Source organism: Coturnix japonica, chromosome 23, assembly GCF_001577835.2.
Source record: "Coturnix japonica isolate 7356 chromosome 23, Coturnix japonica 2.1, whole genome shotgun sequence".
Taxonomy (NCBI): Eukaryota; Metazoa; Chordata; class Aves; order Galliformes; family Phasianidae; genus Coturnix; species Coturnix japonica.
This window is the reverse complement of record NC_029538.1, coordinates 2,307,958-2,328,036: the sequence shown is the minus strand read 5'-3', so window position 1 is coordinate 2,328,036 and position 20,079 is coordinate 2,307,958. Positions and strand designations below refer to the sequence as shown.

The 20,079-nt window shown below is 53.0% G+C and overlaps 2 protein-coding genes across 28 annotated transcripts in view; both read right to left on the bottom strand.

Annotated features, from left to right (window-relative positions):
- The window catches only part of EPB41 (erythrocyte membrane protein band 4.1), a 65,306-nt gene extending 54,903 nt beyond the window's left edge, over nucleotides 1–10,403 (bottom strand). For 26 of the 27 annotated variants that reach the window (XM_015883456.2, XM_015883463.2, XM_032449016.1 and 23 more), the window contains exon 1: nucleotides 10,085–10,403. In XM_015883456.2, coding sequence (XP_015738942.2) covers nucleotides 10,085–10,313 — 229 coding nt within the window. In that variant the 5' untranslated portion in view covers nucleotides 10,314–10,403. Of the gene's footprint in view, nucleotides 1–5,162; nucleotides 5,321–10,084 lie in introns of those variants that run through there. The other variant, XM_015883446.2, reaches the window with a different exon arrangement.
- A 97-nt stretch (nucleotides 10,404–10,500) lies between these two features.
- Nucleotides 10,501–15,173, bottom strand: LOC107323923 (CCN family member 2-like). Its single transcript, XM_015883487.2, has 5 exons — nucleotides 14,759–15,173; nucleotides 13,131–13,344; nucleotides 12,533–12,784; nucleotides 12,035–12,243; nucleotides 10,501–11,824 (listed from the first exon to the last, which is right to left on the bottom strand). The coding sequence occupies exons 1-5, from the start codon at nucleotides 14,819–14,821 to the stop codon at nucleotides 11,513–11,515; spliced, it is 1,050 nt and encodes a 349-aa protein (XP_015738973.1). The 5' UTR covers nucleotides 14,822–15,173; the 3' UTR covers nucleotides 10,501–11,512.
- Nucleotides 15,174–20,079: the final 4,906 nt, after the last annotated feature.

The following is a 20,079-nucleotide window of genomic DNA, read 5'->3' as shown; positions in this document are numbered from 1 at the left end:
ATCCATAGGCCACTGTTCTAAGCAAGCTGGTACTGTATGTATTGTAATACTGTATGTATTGCACCCACAGTAGGTACATTCAGTTTCTGTGCCACTTTGCTTAGCAAGAGAGCATCCTGAAGGCAGCAGCAGCCATTTCACAGAGCAAACAAGGTGGGAGGAGAGCAGGTGGCTTTGCTGTGCCATTGCTGGCCCTCTGCCCTTGGCTCCTCATCCCACATTTAGTGTCACCATCAGCAGTGCAGAGCTGGCCGATAGCAGAGGGATGAGGCGTAAAGGAAATCTCCCATTGGCTTCACGAGCATCGTGTAAAACAGTGATTTAGTGGTAGACAGCAAAAGAAAAAGCCTGTGGTAATTCACCCCCAACTGCAAAGTGAAGAAATATTCACAGGGTCACAAAGGAACAGCATCACTTTGCTACAATATGTGTGCATAGCAATGGCAGCCTGGGATATCCATGCTCACCCAGCTCTGTACCAAACGTTGCTGCAGGGATAAACCCCCTCCTAAAGCAACAAGCAGCTCCATGTTGGGCAGGTTATTAAAGGGCCCAACACACTCTCCATAGTCAAACAGCCTTAACTTTGCTATTGTGAATCCACTTGGCAGCTCAGCAGCAAATACCAAGTTGTGCTTCAATCCAAGCTGCTTCTCCTGCTCTTTTCTATGTGGATCCTCTGTTGGAGGGTTTTCCTTTTATTGTTTTAAACCACAGGAGCTGTGCCACTTAAAGGCTGTCGGTGCACAATTAAAACCACATGTTCTTTAGTTTTTAGTGGGCATGAGAATCCAGCCACTCTATTTTTGGAGCTGGGTTGGTGTATATGGGGAGATGAGGAGGGCAGGGGGGAAAGCTGGGCTGCTTCCTCTACACATAGGGACTGCAGCCCTAGAACCATGGTGATTTTTAAGCCCAATCTGATTTTTAAGCCTAATCTGATACACTGTTTTGCTACAGCAGCTCCAAGGAGGAGGAGGAATGAAACAGGAGGACAGGATCTGTCCAGGCTGTGTGCCAGCAAAAGGAACAGCTCCCTGGAAAGTCAGCTTTGTTCCAGGGCTTAGAGGCAGCGTGCAAAGCATGTTTCTGCCAAGATGCCCCATGTAAAGATTAGAGGAGGTCAGCTTAAGATGGCAGGGTTGAGTTTTCATATGGTGAGTGTTTCTATGCTGAGAGGGAGATGCTTTCCCCCTGAAGTTTGGGTAGGAGGTATTAAACATTCAAGTGGCTGCACTTAAAGGAGCTAAAAAGTGCTTAGAAACCCCTGTGCATGGATGACAAGCAATGCTGTGAGTACAACTAGTGCACGCCCAAGACGGAGTCAGTGTGGGGCTGCCATGGGAAGAGCCAGCAGAAAAGATATGACATAGCATCAGGCCATGAGCACTCCTTCATTTCAATCATTTCCCACTTTTTCATTCCCTAACAGCCTTCGTGGAAAGAAGACACGACCAGAAACAAGAGGAACGTGCTCATGGCGTGCCCCTGCTCCTTCCCCATCACTACAAATACCAGGAGATGCTGCTAAAAACGCTGTGTTTGGGCAGCAGGACACCGGAGCCCTGTGCCAGCCTTCTACACCAAACACAAGCAGCCAGCTTGGCCAGGGACACAGCTGTCACTTCAGCAGGGGACACGCTCAGCTATGCAGCCTTTGTTGAAACAAACCTAAAAATAACAGTTAGTGCCACCTAGGGACCAGCTCTAAGGCAGGGACACAGAAGAGCCGTACCACAAACAAAGGACGTCAGTGGCTGATTTACTCCTTGCACGGTTGAGAAGTCAAACTGCAGCAAGGAGAGGCAGCTCAAACAACACCAGGAAGGTGAGTGTGGTTTGCATTGCAGCTTCTCCTCCCCCCCCACGGTGAGGTGCAGCTTTCACAACAGATTGTTCAAGCACAGATTGGACTCTGCACTGCTGCTCCCCCAGGCTGGGCAGAGCATCCCTCAGCTCTGAGCATTCTACTTCAGCAGATAGAGGGAAGCAACCATGTTCCATGTTATGGAAGAGCAATGTCAAATGAGCAGCAAGCTACAGCCAGGTGCTCACAAGAGCCCTCTCACCTACAGCAAAACATCACATAGAAGCTGGACCTGCACATTAATGGGGGATACCTGCCCAGAGACATTCACCATGGAGCAAATACTGCTTGTAAGCAGAGCACAGCCCACCTCATTTCTCCCATAAACAAGAACTGAAGCGCTCTGCTCAGTGCTGCTCCCCCACCCACCTCCTTGGACCTTGCAGGGTTTGTCTTAAGCTCCTAACGGGATCAGATTTGTCACTGCCCCGAGTCCTCTCTCCAGATGATCCCGCAGCCTAATGCAGCACAGCCAGAGCCTGCTGAGAGAGGCAGTTCTGCAGGTGCGCAGTGATTAATTGGTGCGCATTTCCATATCACAAATGAAAGGGGACCAAAAAAGAAAAGAAAGACTTCTAAGCTCAGTTGAAATACAGTATATTAACCTTTGAAAATGGCAGTCATGGATACCAGCTTCAAAAAGATTGATATCAATAGGGCAGAATCCCAGAGGGCAGCATCACATCGCCACCAGTTTCTGTGAAGCTTTACAAAATAGGGCGTTTTGGGCTTTATTGAAGGTTGTATATTTCCCTGCTCATTTTAGGAACCTGAAGCTGATCTGATTTATGGACAGAACCCAAGCACTGGGACCAGGAGGAAAGGGGAAATCAGAAGGCCTGAGGAAAGCTGTGAGTATGGATGAAAAAGCAGGAGGGGAAGGAGCTTCAGCTGAACCGCTGCCATCGCCACAGCTAAATGCTGACAGTCACCCTGCGAAAAAGGTTTGTTACTGAACACACACTGTGCTTCCACAAAGGCACAGCTGCAAGTTAACACGGTGCACACAGCAAACCTGCCGAGGGAGAGATGCAGCAATAGCTGCAGAAACCAGATCTCCCCCTTTCGTCCCGCTTCCACCGCATCAGAAAGAAGCTAATAATCATTAAGCTGCCATCTTTTATTTCTAATTATTTGCCTCCACAGCAGGGATCCTGCAGCCATCAAGGAGGAGGGAAGCGAGTCTCAAGGGAGTAACTGTTTTGAAGAGGGCTCGCAGCTGCCACTGTGTGAATGGCTCTCCAAGAACAGTAGCAACTGCTGCAAGCTGCCCACAGAGCTGGGAGCAAAGCATCTCTGTGAGGGCTGGATTGCAATGTTGATTTTTAGGTCAACTCAAACAGCTTTTCTTATGCAACAAGGGATACAGAAAGCTCACACGCTTTGAGGTTTTTTTTTTGTTGGGTTGGTTGTGTTGTTGTTTTTTTTTGCTTTCATTTAATTAGATGGTAATTCAGAAGGCAGCGCTGCTATTTTAAACGACACAATGAGAAGTGTTTCACTGCCTTGCAAAGCGCTGAAGTGGAAGCAGTTAAAGCCAGCCCTAGAACTTGACGCTGCTTTGGATTCTGACCATCTCTTCTGATGGGGTGGGACAAACAGGAGGGATGCCCCGCTGCCCCAATGCCAGGAGGGACTTTGAGCAGAACATTGGAAGGCAGAAAAGCAAAAGACCTCATTTGCTCTTCCTCTTTGAGCTACACTTGGAATACAGATGACAGGAAGGCCCAAGTTTACAACAACATAACAGCTGTTCAACAGCTCCATGCAGCAAGAACCTTTGCTAGGAGAATACCTCAGTCAATTAAGCAAGAGAGAAACAATTTCATGAGCAGGTAAACACCGAGATGACAACGTGCAGCTCACAGCACCACCAGAGCCAACACACAGAAGGACACACCTCTACAACAAACAGCCCTGAACATTCTTCCACCAGCACACACCTCCCCTGACCTCACTGAAGATCTCAAATGATGGCGAGGTATGTGAAGGTCCAGAGCACCACCCCAAATGCCACAGGTTCCTCTTGTTCCTGCAACTCAACCCTTGTCTGTTTCTGCTCCCCAGCTCTTCTCATGTCTCCCCCTGGAAGCTGATGGTGGTACTCTCAGCACTGCAAGGCCAGGAAAAGACACTGACCTACCTCAGCTCCCATGTATTTTCTGTTCACCTCAGAGATAAGCCAGGCTTAAGGATGGAAGCCAACCTGAGCCATCTGATTTCTCCAGGTAAGGGTCAGGGTTATCCCTGTAAACTGCACCACAGAGCCTTTATCTTTGAACAAGATACCACTTGGCCTTGTTTGCTGACCAAGATTAACACCAGGTTTCCTCTACCATCATGGTAATACCCCAAGCTGCAGGAATACTGACATACAGACATTGCAATTTGCTAATATGTTTCTTTAAACTCCAGCTCCAGGCAAACACGCTGTCTGCATCTCTCTCAGTTAAACCTCTTGTGCAGAAGGGTTTTATCCTGCATCCAAATGACTGCTTGGGGTTTGGGTGGCAGCTCGGCACCTCTGATCAAGGCAGATTCTCTGGTTAATTAACTATCCTTCTCTTAAAGACTCAGTAGCAAAAACCACTCGTTCAGAACAGGAGACAGTCACGCAGACAGCACTTCACTTGGTTCTGTGTAAGAACAACAGGTTCATACTTGGGTCTGATTCACCTCCAGCCCTCCCCGTGTAATAATGCTGAGTGCAGAATCAAACCATCTGCTTCCACAGCCTTCCCCTGCCACCAAACCCCTGCTGAGAGACCACACGAACCCGCTGCACCGAGAGGATTTCCCCCCACGCAAAGAAGGATCTCCATGACCATAATCTGGAAGTATCAGCACCCAGGGCACTTCTCCAAGCTCGCTGTGCATTTCCTGCAGGAAAAGCCCCAGGCTGCTCCCTGCAAAGCCGCACACAGCTGCATTTCTATGTGCATTTCTACCCGGGGGGGAACCCAGCACAGCTGCAGCCTCCAGGGAGGCTCTTATACAACTACAGCACTGACTTAGAAGCAGCAGCTCTTGGGAGGAATTTGGGGAGAAACAGGGAATGCTGCTTGCTGCTACCAGGGACATTTCAACCTCAGGGTCAGTGCTCAGCAGCTCACACAAACAGCTTCATCTCACACTCCTGACCCGGACGCTGCTATATGAAATGCCTTTCACCATCTCAAACATTCACACATACACACTATAAATCCCACTTTATTTAAACAACCAGAAGAAAGAAGGCAGCTCGTTATTAAAGCCCAAGGGCTTCATTTCAGCTGTTCCCCGAAGCAGGACTTACCCAGAGACGAGGCAGCAGGGCAGCACACGCAGGCCAGGCACCAGGATCCATCGCAGGGCAGTGCATAGGAGAGAAAGGAGAAGAGACAGCGGTCAGTAAACAGTTCCAGCCCCACAAGAAAAGCCCTTCACATGCTGCAAATAACCCCCCAGCCACAACGTGCTCCTATTCGTACTTCATTCGCGTAAGTGAAGCACAGCATCTGGCTTTTCTCAGAACAGCAGGTGGAACCGGACGATCACGTTGGGCCACTTCTTAGAAATGTAAACACCGAGTGCAGAAGGGGAAAAAAAAAAACAACTAATAAATCAGCCTGTTACCCAATGCTGATAAAGCAGGAGGAGCTCAGACCGCCGTCCTGTGCTCAGTGTGCTGCAGCAATGCGGGGTGCAGCAATGCAGGGTGTCTGTGTGGCTCAGGAGCCCCCTGGCACAGCTGGGCTGGAGCAGCAGTGAGCTCAACCCCGGCTCCTACAGCCTTGCATAACTTCCAACTCCTCTTTTAGGTTTCAACAGGCTGGGGGTGGACTTGGCACAGCCCTCCAACTCCAAAGGGCTTCAACTGAGCCCTCTAGTGGGCTTTGAGAACTCAACAAAACACCCATAGACCTAATTTAATTAACACTCTGCCAGAGGCCTCTAAACCCTAATCCTCTCAACAAAAGGATCATTAACTAAATGAAAAGATTCAAGAGAGCAACGGGTCTCTCAGCTACAGCCAGGCCAGCAGTGTGCTGTGCTGGGCACACAACAGAGCCTTAAAATGCCCTCAAATGGTCCTCAGCCCAGGGTATGGTCTGACATGAGCACGTGTGGGAGGGACACTGAGCTGCACAGTGATGGGCACAGGTTGATCCTCATCCTTTGGGATGTGTCCATGGACCATCGCATCCACCACACCGTGACCATCCCTGTGCTGTCATCACTGGTGAGCTTGGGAGCCCTCAGAGCTAGAGCAGGGGATTTCAGTCCAGAGCTGATTGATTTCAAGGTTCCTATCTGCTGTGTCAGAGCCCAGCAAGCAAAGGGAGCTCTTAAGAAGCAGCCTCAGCTGAAGGCTGGGGCAGCATCTCCATCCAAGGGCCATTTGGGGGCAATCCAAGGCCTGCATGAACAGCAGACGGTCATCCCCATATAAGTAAGCAAGAGTTGGAGTGTACATTCACAGACCAATTCATACCATCAGGGATACAGTCCATCAAAGTACAGTCAAGAAAAGCCTTTAAAGTCAGCGGTTCCCAGCCCACACAGCTCACTTCAATGGGACAGAGCTGATGGAGATTTGGAGTTGCCCTTTGCAGGCAGCTCTCATGGAAAGCAGCCTCCAGTTTCTAAGCCACACACGGGACCCAGAGGCTGCAAAGAGCGTGTCCACAGGAGGACTCATTATAGGGTAAACAGGAGCAGAATGGAGCTTAATTACAGAGCACAGACAGCTCCCTCCAGGTTGGATGAGTGCAGGGTTTGCTGCCCCATAGGGAGGACATTCCTCATGGACCTGCACAGACACACTGATCCCAATGAGGACCCTCGCAAGCAGCTGCAGAGCCCCAGCCCACAAACATGAGAAGCCAAGAAGAGCAAGACTTAAGGTGCTGCTTGCAAACAAGCTTCCATCAGCAGCAGCCTACACAAGTCTCATTGCAGATGCTACTGCAGCCCCCCCACAGGTACCAGTGCCCTGAGTGTGGTGCTCAATGGAAACACCTGCCCAGAGTCTGACCAAAGCCCACATCCAATCTCCACCCATGGTGCTCAGCAGGGCAGAGGGCTGGTCACACCCCAAGGGCTGACACAGCCTGGGCTGGGCTCTAAGGAAGGACAGAGGTGCTTTAGCACGTTCCTTCTCCACAAACCAACCCGCAGCACCAGCCAAACCCATCACAGAGCCTTGCTGGAAAGCACTGATGAAGCCCCCCATGTTTCCAGGACAGCTGCTGCCACGCAGAGCCCTCCCTGCCTGGAGACACGGGAACAGCCGTTCCCAGAGCTAATGAGGCTGTCCTGCTTTGACCCGGGGCACTTTTCAACAGACACAAAACAAACAGCCCTCTCTGTGTTCACCTCCCTGAATAAATCCCACGAGCTTCCATCTCCCCAGCGAGGGCAAGAACACAGATGGTCACGGAGATTAAAACATACAGAGAATTAACAGCCCCGTGCAAATGAGCTTCTCCATCCAGCCCAGTGCTGCCAGGTGGCACTTGGAGCAGAGCTGGGACACAAGCAGCATGGTTTGCTGAGCTGCAGTCACAGCCCCATGTCCAGCAATACAAAGCCAGGGTGTGCAGGGGAAGGGAGATGCAAAGTGCCAGAGGATGTGCTGCAATAACCACGGCTGCCTCAGCCCAGCTGCAGTCGATGTTTCTAAGGGGCAGCTTTCAGAGTCAGCATCTGAATTAGTGCAGATTGATGGGGATGACTCAGGACGGGCTCTCAAACCCCTCCTGAAATGCCAACAAGCAGCTGAACCCAACCACAAGGAGCTCAGGAGGGAGGGTACAGAAATCCAAGCCCTGAAAGGCTGGTGCTGCCTGGCAATAAAACCATCCCTGCATCCTCATTGTGCTGCTTACCAGGATGCTGAATAGTCAATGCCAAACCTCACCACGTGCTCAGTGCACTACCAAGAGCTGACCTCGCTCCTTGCTCCCCCAACAAGGCTTCCCCTTAGTCACCTATTCACAAACAGCAGCAGAGAACACTTTAATAGGATTCATTAATTTAATTGAATGCTGCAGAGGATGTCGGTGACTTCGTGTTTGCAAAGGATGAGCAAAGGGAAAAGCAAGGACAGGCCCTGCTCCTAAAATGCTAATTGGATTGACCAGGAGCCCTACAAGGCAGGGAGCAGCTGCTCAGAGCCTCTTGTGAACAGCAAAAAGAGTTTCCATCTCAGGAGCAGGCACAGATTAAACACCACCAACAGCCCTTTTCACTGCACACAGTGCATTCACCCCCCTAAATAAAATAATCAGATCTACAGAAACAACCAGGAAGTTCAGCAACTTGGAGCACTGACAGCAGCAGGAGGATTTTCCAGGCCTTCCAGCTTGTTTTGCAAGCCCTGTGTTATGTAAACCGCTGCCGTGCCCATCGTGGCGGTGGGGCTGGAGCCAGCTGGCAGCCACCACTGCAGGTTGGGTGCAACATTCCATCCCAGGCACCTTCCACCATGAGCTCTGAGCACTGAATGCCTTGAGCTCCACGTGGAATCGCTCAGCAATTCATCAGCTCCACAAGGTTTGGGGTTTGCCAGGACACTCCAACCTGGCCCAAAGTTCTGCCCCAAGCAAAGGCGCCCTACACCATGCAACCAACCCCTGGCTTTGCTGCTGGAGGGGTGAGCAGCTCACCCAGCTCCAGGATACAGCACAGGGACACATCCAGCATGTGAGCAGCTGGGAAAGAGCCGGGCAGCCGCAGGGAAGAGGATGGGAGCTGGTGTCCCACCACCACCCACAGCTGAGCTCCCTCTGCATCCTAATTGAGACCTAACAAAGTGCATTGAGTTACTGGGGGCCGGGCAGGAAAGCAGACATGAGGGGCAGCCATGAGAACTCCAGGCCCCATCTCTGTTCATCAGCAGCCTCTAGTGGGACGAAACATGCAGCCCACTTCATGCAGAGCCCACAGAGGGGTGGGAGCACTGATGGTTGATAGCACCCCGACACAGAGCTGCCCCCAATGCCCGGCGCTGCTCCTGGCTCAGCAGTGACTGCAGCACCGGCCTGACTCAGCCCCACCAGCCAAAGCCAAACACGAGCCAAAGCCCGGAGCTTCATCCACTGCAGCGCTCAGCCTCTGCCCAAAGAACGCAGCCAAAACGCTGCCCTGCACCAAAGCACGGACGCGGTTCTCCAACAGAAGGACCGGCAACACGCCGCTATTCTCCTCCCCGGGCTGTGGCTGTAAATGAAGAGCAGAAGCTGCTACACGTGCGATGGATGCTCCAGCTCCACCCCGAGGGCAGCTCGTCTCGCTCAGCCCCCAGCGATGGGACCACGAGGCGCTGCAGTGCGGGCAGCTCCGACGCTGCTGCGGATGAGGCGGCACTTTGCGGCTCGGAGCCGTCAAAGCATCATAAGAAAAACCGGAGCTGCTCTTAGAGAAGGAGCAAAGCACGGAGCAGCCGAGTGGGCTCAGGCTGAACAACTCAATCCCAACCCCACGAGCTCCGGCTGAGGGGCTGCGGACCCACATCACGCGTGGGGCAAAGGATTAAACGGAGCTGGGAACCTCAACCCGGTGACACCTGAAACTCTGGCACGGCTGCAAGTGACTCCCACGGCCAAACCCGATTACAGTGCGGAAAGAGGGCACGCAGGGCAAAGCACCGAGACCGGCTCGGAACGAATCGGAGCCGCGGGGTTGGGGAGGGCTGCGGGTTGGGAGCAGCACCCGGCTCATAGCAGCACCCGGCTCATGGCAGCCCCTTCCTGCTTAATGCTGGGGTTCAAGGAGCTGCCGAGCACCCCCTGCCCCGCAGCCCCCCCCGGTTCGTTTTCTCCGAGCGAAAAGGCTCCGGTAAATCAATCCGCAGCGAGAACCGAGCCAAAGCACAGCGCTAAAACACCGACCTAAAGATAGAGAGCGGCCACGGCGGGGCTGGCTCGGAGCCCACCGGGAACCAGCAGCTCCCGGATGGGACCCACCGGGACGGGATGAGACGGCGGAACCGCCGGGACGTTCGGACCCGGTTGTAACAGCGGCACGAAGCGGAGCGATCCGAACGGACACGGCACGGGGAGATCAACCCACACACCGTGCGCTGAACCGGGAGAACGAACCCTGCAGGGACCGGGACGGAGCAGAGAACGGAGCCACCGAGCGGGGCAGCCCCGAGAACCGGCCCCACAATAAACGGGAACCGGGACCCCCCAGCGCCGCCCCCACCAACGCACCGCGACCCCCCGCACTCACCGGGGCCGCTCCGCGCTGCCTCCACCTGCACCACCGGCCCCGCCCCCTGTGACGTCACACGCACCGCCCCCGCAACGTTGGTCACGCCCACCTGAGTGACGTCACGGGGCGGGCAGGTGTTGTGTGACGTCACCGCGTCATATAAGGCAAAGGAACGACCCCCATTAAACACATACACACCCCGCTTCGGAACCAGCGGCGCTTTGGGCCTCGCAGTCCACGCGATCATCCAACGACCCCAGCGGTGCTGCGGGGTGATAAGGACACGCCCGGCCTTATCGCAGCTCTACACGCGGCCATCGATGATAAGGGAAGGACATCGCAGGGGGGGGCTCCTCCACAACACCCCAACACCCAGCACACAGAGCAGCTGGAACCGCTCCGTGCAAAGGGCTGTGAGGATACGGGAAGGGATGTACAAAGTAAAGGGGTTTATTGGAGTAAAGTGCAACCTGAGCTGAGTTTGGTGCTGCGGGATACACAATGTGAGTGGAGCTGGAGGGCAAAGAGGAGAATTACAGCATGGAAATGCCCCGAGTGGGGCTGGGATACAGAAAGCATCATGTCTGTTGTTTACAGCTTGTGTTGGTGATGCACAGCAGGATGAAGGGACTGAGGTGGGGGCTGCATCAGGGACTGCAAAGGGAGAACGGCTGCTGTGGGTTTGGATCAGCCCCACAGATTTGCTTTGGGATGGGAGTGGGGAAGGAGAAGGGCTCAGCACTGCAGTGTGGCCCATAATCCTGCTGGGCTGCAGTGGGGATAAAGAGAGGGTGGGGGGGATGGAAGGCACAAGGTCGGGCCTTTCTCTGTGTGTTTCTACTCAGATCAGCAGGAAGCAAATGAAAGAGGCTGCTGAGAGCCCTGCAGGCTGTGGGCTCACGGGTGGCTGCCTGGATCCTCAGTGCCATGAGATGGAGTGTCCAGCAGGAGAAACCCCAGCTCTAAGGGCTCCCTGTCATTGCCCAACTCAGAGCAGATCTGGGTTGATCCTGCAGCTCCTGACCCACCATCAACAGAGCTGAAATGCAGCTCCAGCCCCGCTGTGTGCCCATGAGCCTGGTTCCGTCCTCCTGGGCTTCCCCCATCCCATTCTCTGGGCTACCCTTCATGGTGTGGGCAGCTGAATGGCACAGGGTGCTGTGCCCACCGTGCTCTCTCTGGAGCCAGGCTGGTAGTATTCAGCTCTCCCACCCAGTCTATGGGAGAACAGCTCAAGGTGGCAGCTCAGTTCTGCTCCCAGCTCCTCTGCTGTCAGCCAGCAGCGTGGGGCAGATGGGGCTGATCCCTCATCCACTGTATTAACAAGACCACCAGGACCAGAGGAGGCGAACGGTGCCATGGTGAAGAATGCGGCCCCTCACAGAGCAGGGAGAGCCATGAGAACACTGCAGAGCCCTTCTGTCACCCTGTCCCATGGGTCTGGCACTACTGCCTGTCTGCTTTGACATGGTCCCCGATCATCCTCCTATGGTAGGTGGCCAGGAAGATGTCGTTGTCCCGGGGGCAGTCGTAGTGGCAGGAGCACGACTTGATGAACATCATCTTCCTCAGGAAGGAATCGCCTTCAGGGCAGCGGAACTGCACCTCAGTGGTGCTGGTGATGTGTGGGGTGCAGCAGCGCCCGTCCACGCAGCTGCCACAGAACTTGGGTCTGTAGGAGCGGGTGCTGGTGCAGCCTGAGAACTCAAAGAGAAGACGCTGGCGGGGCTTTGGGGTGCGCACACATTTCCTCCCCTTCTAGGGAGAGAAGAGCAGCAAACAGCTCAACAGGAATGTGACAGTCAGACCAAAGCTCACCTGGCTTGGAAAGGACCTTTAGGATCAGCAGGTCCAACCCCAACCCATCCCACTGTGCCCATATCCACATCCCTCAGTGGCATGGAGAGAGTGGAAGCACAGAGCAGATCCCAAGCCCTTAAACACAAGGATCTCTCCTCCAATCCCTACCTTGGCTTTCTCCCAGGGGAAGTCACAGGGCCGCACCATGCAGAGCCGCGTCTCCTTCTGCAGGTGGCACTGGGGGTTGTTGTTGGTGACCCGGGCAGAGATTCCCATCCCGCAGCTCTTGGAGCACGCGCTCCACTCTGTGGTCTGCAGCAGGCAGTTCTCCTGCAGGTTGTTCAGCTCCGGCTCCTGCTCAGGATCCTCCCTGAAAACTGAGCCCAGAGGAAGAGACGTGAAGGTCAGGAACCCCACAGTGCCCTGGACAGCCTGATCCGGTGGGAAGCAAAGCTGGGGGGTCTTTAAGGTCACTTCTAACCCAACCATTCTGTGATACCCCCCCCCCCTGACTCAGCAAACACCCAACAGCTGTGCAGGATGCTGAGCAGGATGCAGTTCATCCTCCTGCACTGAGCAAGAGCCTCCAGCTGCAAATAAAGTGACTGCAGGCAGCCAGGGAGAGCCTCCATCCCCCAGCAAACAGCTCCATCCTCCATCTCTCACCTGCCATGACGGTTTCCACGTGTTCCTCCTGGCCTCCCTCCTCACAGACCCACTCCTCACAGCACTTGTTGTGGACCTTCACCCTCCGTGGCTGAGGGCAGTCAGGAGATGGCAGGCGCAGGTCGGCTGAGCACAGCGGGATGCAGCCGATGGCCCCGTCCAGGCAGACACACTGCAGCTTGCAGGTGGGCTGGAAGCTCTCCCCGTTGTGATACACCTTGCCCTGCAGGTCACACGTTGCACCTTCACGAGCTGAGGAAGGAGGAGAAGGAGGTGTGGGAGCAGCAGTGATGCTCTGAGATCTGGTCCTGCACAGAGCTCTGCTCCTGGTTGTTGTAAGAGAGCGAAAGGCACCGTCCTAAGAGCAGCTGCCTCCCCATATGTCTGCATGAGGGCTAAGAAAGGAAAATCATGCACTGAGTTGAGGACCTTTGGGCTCTGCTGTGATCATCCATTTGATGACCATCTTCCTTCCTTTCTTTGCTCTGATCTCCTTCTCTCTCATCTCCTCGGAGCTTTTCACTCCTCCCCAGTCTGAATTAAAGGAGCAAAACAAGGAAAACAAAAAGCACAGGAGGACGGAACACGCGGCTCTCACCTAAGCAGACCCCGCTGCCCCTGTGGATGTTGGAGAAGTCGCAGTAAAGCCCCTTGTGGTGGTCGCAGGGCTTCTGCAGGGAGCACAGCTCGCCCAGCTGCCGGGCACACACCTTGCAGCAGCCACAGGCATCCAATACGTGGCTGGTGCCAGCGGGACACTGCAGGGGCTGGGAGGAACACCGGCATGGGAACGTGCAGCCCTGAGCTCCGACCTGCAACAGAGAAAGTGAGTGTGCAACAACGCAGCCAGAGGTGTGAGAGCATCCCATTGGATCAGGGCATCCCATCAGCTGCTGGTTTCCATGCATGGGGATGGGATGGTAGAAGGGTGAAGCATCACTAGCACAGGGCCTGTATTGAGCTGCAATCCACGCACTGAAAGAGATGATGACAAGCAGCTTTTTTCCAGCTCAGCATCAGCCACAGCCATATAAAGAAACACCCAAAATATCTCCAAACCAAAACAGCCTCTTTCTGCACAACACAGAACCCGAGGGAATTAAACCCAGCTGAGTTTTCCTTCTTGCCTTCATGAATCATTGTTGGTGCTGTTTGTTTCCTTAAGATCTCACCCCACAAAGCACCCAGCTTTGCTTCCCCAGTGCGGCTGCATTCAGCACAACGCAGCATTTCCCCACCATGGCCATGGATGCAGAGGGGTTCTCCCTATAGGACCAGCACTTGGTTCCTCTCTGCTGAAGGTCTGTCCTTAAAACCACCCTATAACTTCACTGGCTACCTCTGCTGGCAGCTCCCATTGAGCCTGAGGATAGAGCCAAGATGTGCTCCCTGCTTTGCATGCACCAAAACCTCTCCCTCTGCGCCCTCTGAAGGTGTGAGTGTGGGATGTGGGCTCACACTGAGCAGCTCTGTGTGCCTTTCCAATAGGTTTGGGCTCAGCCCTGCACTCACAGAGCAGGAGAATGAGTGCCTGGGAGCTGGGATGGCTGTTTGCTTTGGGAGCCAGGGGTTAATTCAATAAGCACAGGGTTGGTTCTGTTCCACGCTCCAAGACTGGCAGAAGATAAAGCAGTCAGAACACGACCATTCCCACACTGGAACCTGAGCAGCAGCTTTATTGCACCTATTAACACAAAGAGGCACTCAAAGCAGCAAACTCAACTTCTTCACCGACCCAAAAGATGCTGCAATTAGATCTCATGCTAACAAACATGTTAATTATGCAGCAGTGTTCCCACTGTGTTGCACACAAACGTCCCGAGCAGAACCAGCTTCTCTGTGTGTGCAGCTGGACATAGAACAGACCCAAACCCTGCAGGGTCTGTGGGTTGATTTCTATCTCGGGTCACTGCTCCAGGGGCAAATGGATTTGGGGGGCAGGAGGATGATGTCGGTAATGATGTGTGCTATGAGATCCACTCCTTGCAGTGCTGCAAACACAGCGATGTCACCTCTTGATTCTCTTCCACTCTCTTCCAATGCAGGGCTGGTTCTTGGCTCAGCAAAGTGAGCTGTGCTACCCTCTGTGTGCACCCACAGGGCTCTGCCTGCAGCCCCACTTCTCCACGCAAGGTAATGGACAGACATCCCCAAAGCATCGCATGCACCGAAGCAAGAAGCTGCAGCACCCAGAGAGCAAACAGCCACACGTATGTACATACATACCCAGTCAGGGGCAAGGAGCAGGAGAAACAGAGTGTGAGCAGCCGTCCCTGCGCTGCCAGACATCCCCAGTGAGGGCAGGGGGGCACTCAGCCCGCTGACACACGGCACTGCTTTCTGCTTCGGGATTTCCAGTCTTTCTTTGGAGCAAGTTGCACATCAGCTTCTCTTTAAATAGCTCTGGGAGGAGGCGTGCCTGCCCTTGAGTGACAGTGCACAGAGCAGCCCCAGATGGGGGCAAGAGGAATGCCCAGATTCCGGGGAAGGCGAGCAGATTCCTGTGGCCCTGGCAGCTGCAGAGCCTGCAGGTCGGTTTTGTTCCACGTGAGGAAACCAAATCCCAGCCAAAGCAAAGTTATTATGTTTGTAATTCTTCCTTCTAACACCAGAAGTATGAAGTCCGGGTCGGCTTTCCCTGCTTACATCCATTCCTTTTTGGATGCAAGATGTGAGGACTTGAAGAAGAGCAGATACAAAGACTGATTCCTGCACTCCTGCAGTGAGGAGCTGTTTGTTTTATGGGGCAACAAAGAGCTGCAGGGTGAAGGTTGTTGGTAAAGGACAACAGTTCCTGCCAGAAGTCAATTTGTGCCCCAGGACTGATGCAGGACAGCACACGGCCCCATCCCAGGGACTGAGTTTCTGCTATTGGAAAAGAAGAAGGGAAGGAGCACAGCAGAGAGCACTGGGAGCCCTTGCTGGGCTGGGTGGGATGGAGCAGGTTGGGCAGCGATGCCGTGCACTGCAGGGAGCAGCATCAGCACACAGAGCCCTACCTCTGGGTTAGGGATCAATGCACAAACATCTTTATACCGGGCCACTTTGGGCCATCAGAAAACAGCCTGTACTCTGGGCCCAGCATCTCACACAAAGGTCCTGCAATTAAAAGCTCGTGGGCAATGCAAAGCTGAGAGCGATTTCCACGCCTCCAGGGCCATGCTGAGGTGTAGCAGCAGCCTGCAGGGAGGTGTGAACCCCTGCTGTGAACCATTGCCATGGGCAGGAATGCTGGGCTGTGTGGTGTGCATGGAGATGCAGGAGGAAAAGGCCCTGGGAGGAAGCAGCAAGCTGCACCCACCTGTGAAATGGGTCCCTCCTCCCATTTGTTCCACTTCTTAACTCACTGCATGCTTCATTACCCTGAAGGAAACCTGCAGGGCTGTGTGTGGGGGGGTGAATTTAAGGTGGAGTTGGGTAAGTTCATGTAAGGAAGCTTCTTGATCCGGATCCTCTGAGAAGCATCTTCCATCCAATGGAACCTTGTCCAACCCAGTGTGACCCTGCAGGACAGTCGTGAGTAGGTAAAGGACTGAGCTGTGGATGGTTCCATTCCTGTACCAGGCAAAGAGCCCTGAATCATTTCTACTTTAATGCCTTTCTCTGCAGTCATTTCACAGTGTTCTCCCTTGTGCATTAGGCTGGAAAGTAACATCTGGAGACTTTTTGCTTTACCAAAACACAGATGGGGAAGAGCTCGTGGGGTTATTGTGAGCCTTAGGTGTATCTCAATGGGATCTCACCTGAAGAGCTCAGGGCACAGTGCTGAGTCAGAAGGAATCCCAACAAACCAGGCTCACGAGGAAGAGCTGAGAGCCCTTTTCATGCTTCACATCAGCTGTGCTATGAGACGAAGAACCTTTAAAGCAGCACCGCTGTGATCAACGAGGCTTTTCAATCCCTGAATCACCACTGAAACTTCCTGCTTGCTCAGTGCAGCCACTGCTTGTGTGCCTTTCCATCAGCCTTCAGACTGAGCCACCAGGATTCTGCTTGAAGCTGGGACAGCAAGGAGAGCGGGGCTCCCATGACCACAGAGCTGTGTCAGCACCAGGTACAGGGACCTGGAGTTGGACCCAGAGCTCGAGAACAAACCCATTCTCCCTCTTCATAGTCTCAGGGCCTGAAGTGGTGTTTACTGCGCGGCCTCCCACGGGCTTGGCTGCCTGCAGCCTCTGCATGTGCCAACATCTGCTCTGCTCTTTCCCACACTCAGAATCTTCTTTCTGCTCTGAGGGCTGCAGCAAAATCAGCCTTTAGGGGAGACGTGATGGTGCCTGCAAGCCTGATCTCACTCACTGCCTGGAGGTCACTGCCTGCTGTGGGTTCCAATGGCAGAAATACCCAAGGCAGCTCTAAAGCTGGCACTTCCATAGGAGCCCCTGAGAAAGGATGGGCTGTGCTGAACTGTTTTGTTTGTAAAGTGGCTCCCTCTCATCCTATTTTTGTCAGAGAGTTGTTGAAATTGGACAGCTCTGAAGCTCTTTGCAGCTCATTCAGAGAGAGAGCAGAGCCTGTTACCCCTTCCCTGCAGAGGAACTGTTGCTTGTTCCAAGTCTTCCCATATAGCGACCTACCAGACAGAAGGACGGTTCTTGGTCTGTGCTGGGGGCTCTTCAGATGACATCAGGGACCAGGTACAAGGCAGTAACAACCCTTCCTGGGTGCCTTGTGCTTGCTCTTTTCTTAGAGAACCACAGAACTTGGGAAGGAAGGCAACAGCATTTCTCCTGTCCTTTCCTACAGAGGAAAAAGCAGCCAGGATATGACCCTGCTCTTCCAGTCCCAGCTAAGTGAAATGGTTCCAGGATCACATGGATGAGATGAAAGTGAATGCAAGGAAGGGCAAGGGCTCTACAGCAGCCATATTATTCATCCACATCCTTCACAGGAAGTTATTCACTCCATAAATACCGTGGGTTACTGCTGGGTCTGGGGTTCATATTGAGTTCAATGGGCTGCACTAAGCAAGTGGTGTGAGCAGGGATGTGTGTGTGCATTTCTTCTCTCTAGGTAGAGGGAAGATGCTCTGGGTTCTCCATACCTGACTGACAGCTTCAAGGAGCTCAGCTCTGGATCTCACTTTCTTCTAGGAGCTGAGCTTGTTGGCATCAAGCTTTTGGCCTGACCAAAGGTTCAGCTGGCAGATAAACCACAGCCTGAATTGCCACAGCTCAGTCCTCTCCCATTCCAACCCCCCCAGGACCCACTCAGCTGCCCTTCATTCTGTGCCCACGGCAGAACAGCCCCAGCATCACCCCTCAAACCCCCTCATTCCTCATCAACACTCTCCCCCCTCCTGTGTTTACAGACTGGAGGAACCCAAATTCCTGTGTTACTGAGAATTTCCGCTCAGTTTTGGATCACATTTTAAGATTCCGCTGTTTTTCTTTCTAAGTAACAAATGTTTGTTTTGCTGCAGAAAAGGGGAGTGATTCTGCTCCGCTCACGTGGGTGTAAATCAGGCTTCATTCCATTGAATTTAAAGGGTAAGAGGCAGGAAAGCCCAGAAGGAGAATGCATGGATTTAATGGTGTTTTTGACTTGAAGCTGTTCAGACAGACAGAGAATAGCAATGAAAGCTCCAGCGTGTTGCAGGTGGGCCCTTACAAAAGGCATGTGCTTTCCTAAGGTAGATGTTCATGACACTTTGTGCTCTATTCCCTTCCTTAAACACTTGGTTGAAAGCAGCTGGATTTGCAGCAGTATCAAAGGGATGATGGGCTGTGCGGGTTTAGTTCTGACAGCTGCAGGTGTCAATGAGAGCAAAGAGCTTTAAAGAAAAAGAATGAAGGTGCAAAATGGAAATGGTGAGAACGCCGCGTTGCAGACACACGTACAGCTTCTATATCAGAGGGTCTGGGCACGTTAAAATCTTTTTCACATGGCTTAGTGTTTGCTGGTGTCAGAGGTGGACGGCCTCAGAGCAGCTGTTTGGCTCATTAGTTCTCAGATATGGAGAATGTTTGTCCTGGGAACAGGATTTATAACGTTCCTCAGCAACGAGAGCCAAGATATTTCAAACCATGGTTTGTAATGGAGCGATCTCCTCCTCCCAGGAACCTCAGCACACAAGTTTCTATTGACTGGGGTAACCAATGCAGCAGAAAAAAAGTCCATTCTACACATTGCAAACCAGTGTTGGTTTTAATCTAAATAAAGATTAACTTGTTGAGTTGATAGATCTGCAGCGTTACCTGACCAATGCAGCTGAGTAGAGAATCTGTTCCCATTCCTTCCTTATGGGAAGAAAGTTTGTGGCATGGGATAACAGAGGACTGCCTGCCATTGCCTTTGTATATGAATAAAGCCTCTAAAAAGGTGCATGTGAAGAACTGCAGGAGCCTTTTCACCCTACTAACATCAACAGAAACCTATGTGGCACATCAGAGAATGAAAGGATGTGCTTTGGAATCACTTTCTTGCCCCTTGAAGGAAGCGCTGCAAGGACTGGAGCCATCAGCAAGGAGAAAGTGGCTGCTCTCTGTCAGTGCTCAGCTGCTGCAAGGAAATACTTGTGGAACTAAATCCTTTGCCATGCTAAGCCTGCCCCACTTTGGAGCTATTTGTTTTGCACAGGAACTTCAGAGCGTGTGTGTGTGGACCAAGAGCCTTCCATGAAGCACAATCCCTGCTTGGCTGCTCATTAGCTTGGACACATTGCTGTGCTGCAATTCTTGGGTCCTTCCCGACCTCTTTGAACAAAAAAAACAACCTGAAAGTCTTCCAGGAAGAAATAATTTCATTGACAGAAAAAGCACAAACCTGTTAATGTAACTACTGCTATTAATAACCTGAAAACATCTAGTTTGACACTGGGGAAAGGCCCACAGGAAGCTGGGAGGCAAACTCCAGGTCCTGGTGGCTGGCGAGAATTTCCTGCCTTGTCAGTGCACATTTCCTCTGCCCTTGGGGGGGACAGCAGCCAAAGCAGCCGCATTCCTCCTGCTCACTGAGTGCGGCAGCATCCGAACTTGAGGGTTCCTGATGCTGACGGATGGCAGTTTAGAAACTAAAGCACTGGGAGAGCTGCACCAAATCAGATCTGGGACCTGGGGGATGCTGCTGGGAGCTCCAGCTCCAAGTCATTCTGAATGCTGCTTCCATACAGCAGCTGCTTCAAGTGGGTCTCCAAGGAGCAGGGTCTCCAAGGAGCGTTTCACACTGCATGGAGACCCCCAATGGCACACAGCAGCCTCACTGATTGCTCCCCACCTTCCTCTTCAGCCACCCCAGTAGTCCTGCAATGGGGCAGCCCCCAGGAGTGCTGCAATGGGGCACAAACAGGCTGTGGGATCACACACTGCTAATGGGGGTCAGGGGGCTGCAGAAGTGGCCAAGCTGGAGATGCAGCTGGTGGGAGATGCCCACGATGGTGCTACGTCCAGCTTGAATGTGTTCCCATCACGTTCTGTTTCAGCAGCAAACTTCTGGAAGTCAGACCGTGTTCAATTAAAGGCCCACACGTGGATTTAGGAATCCGGGCAATCAGGTTTGTAAATGTTTAGGGCAGGATTTTTCACAAGTATTTGAATCACGGGCTTGTG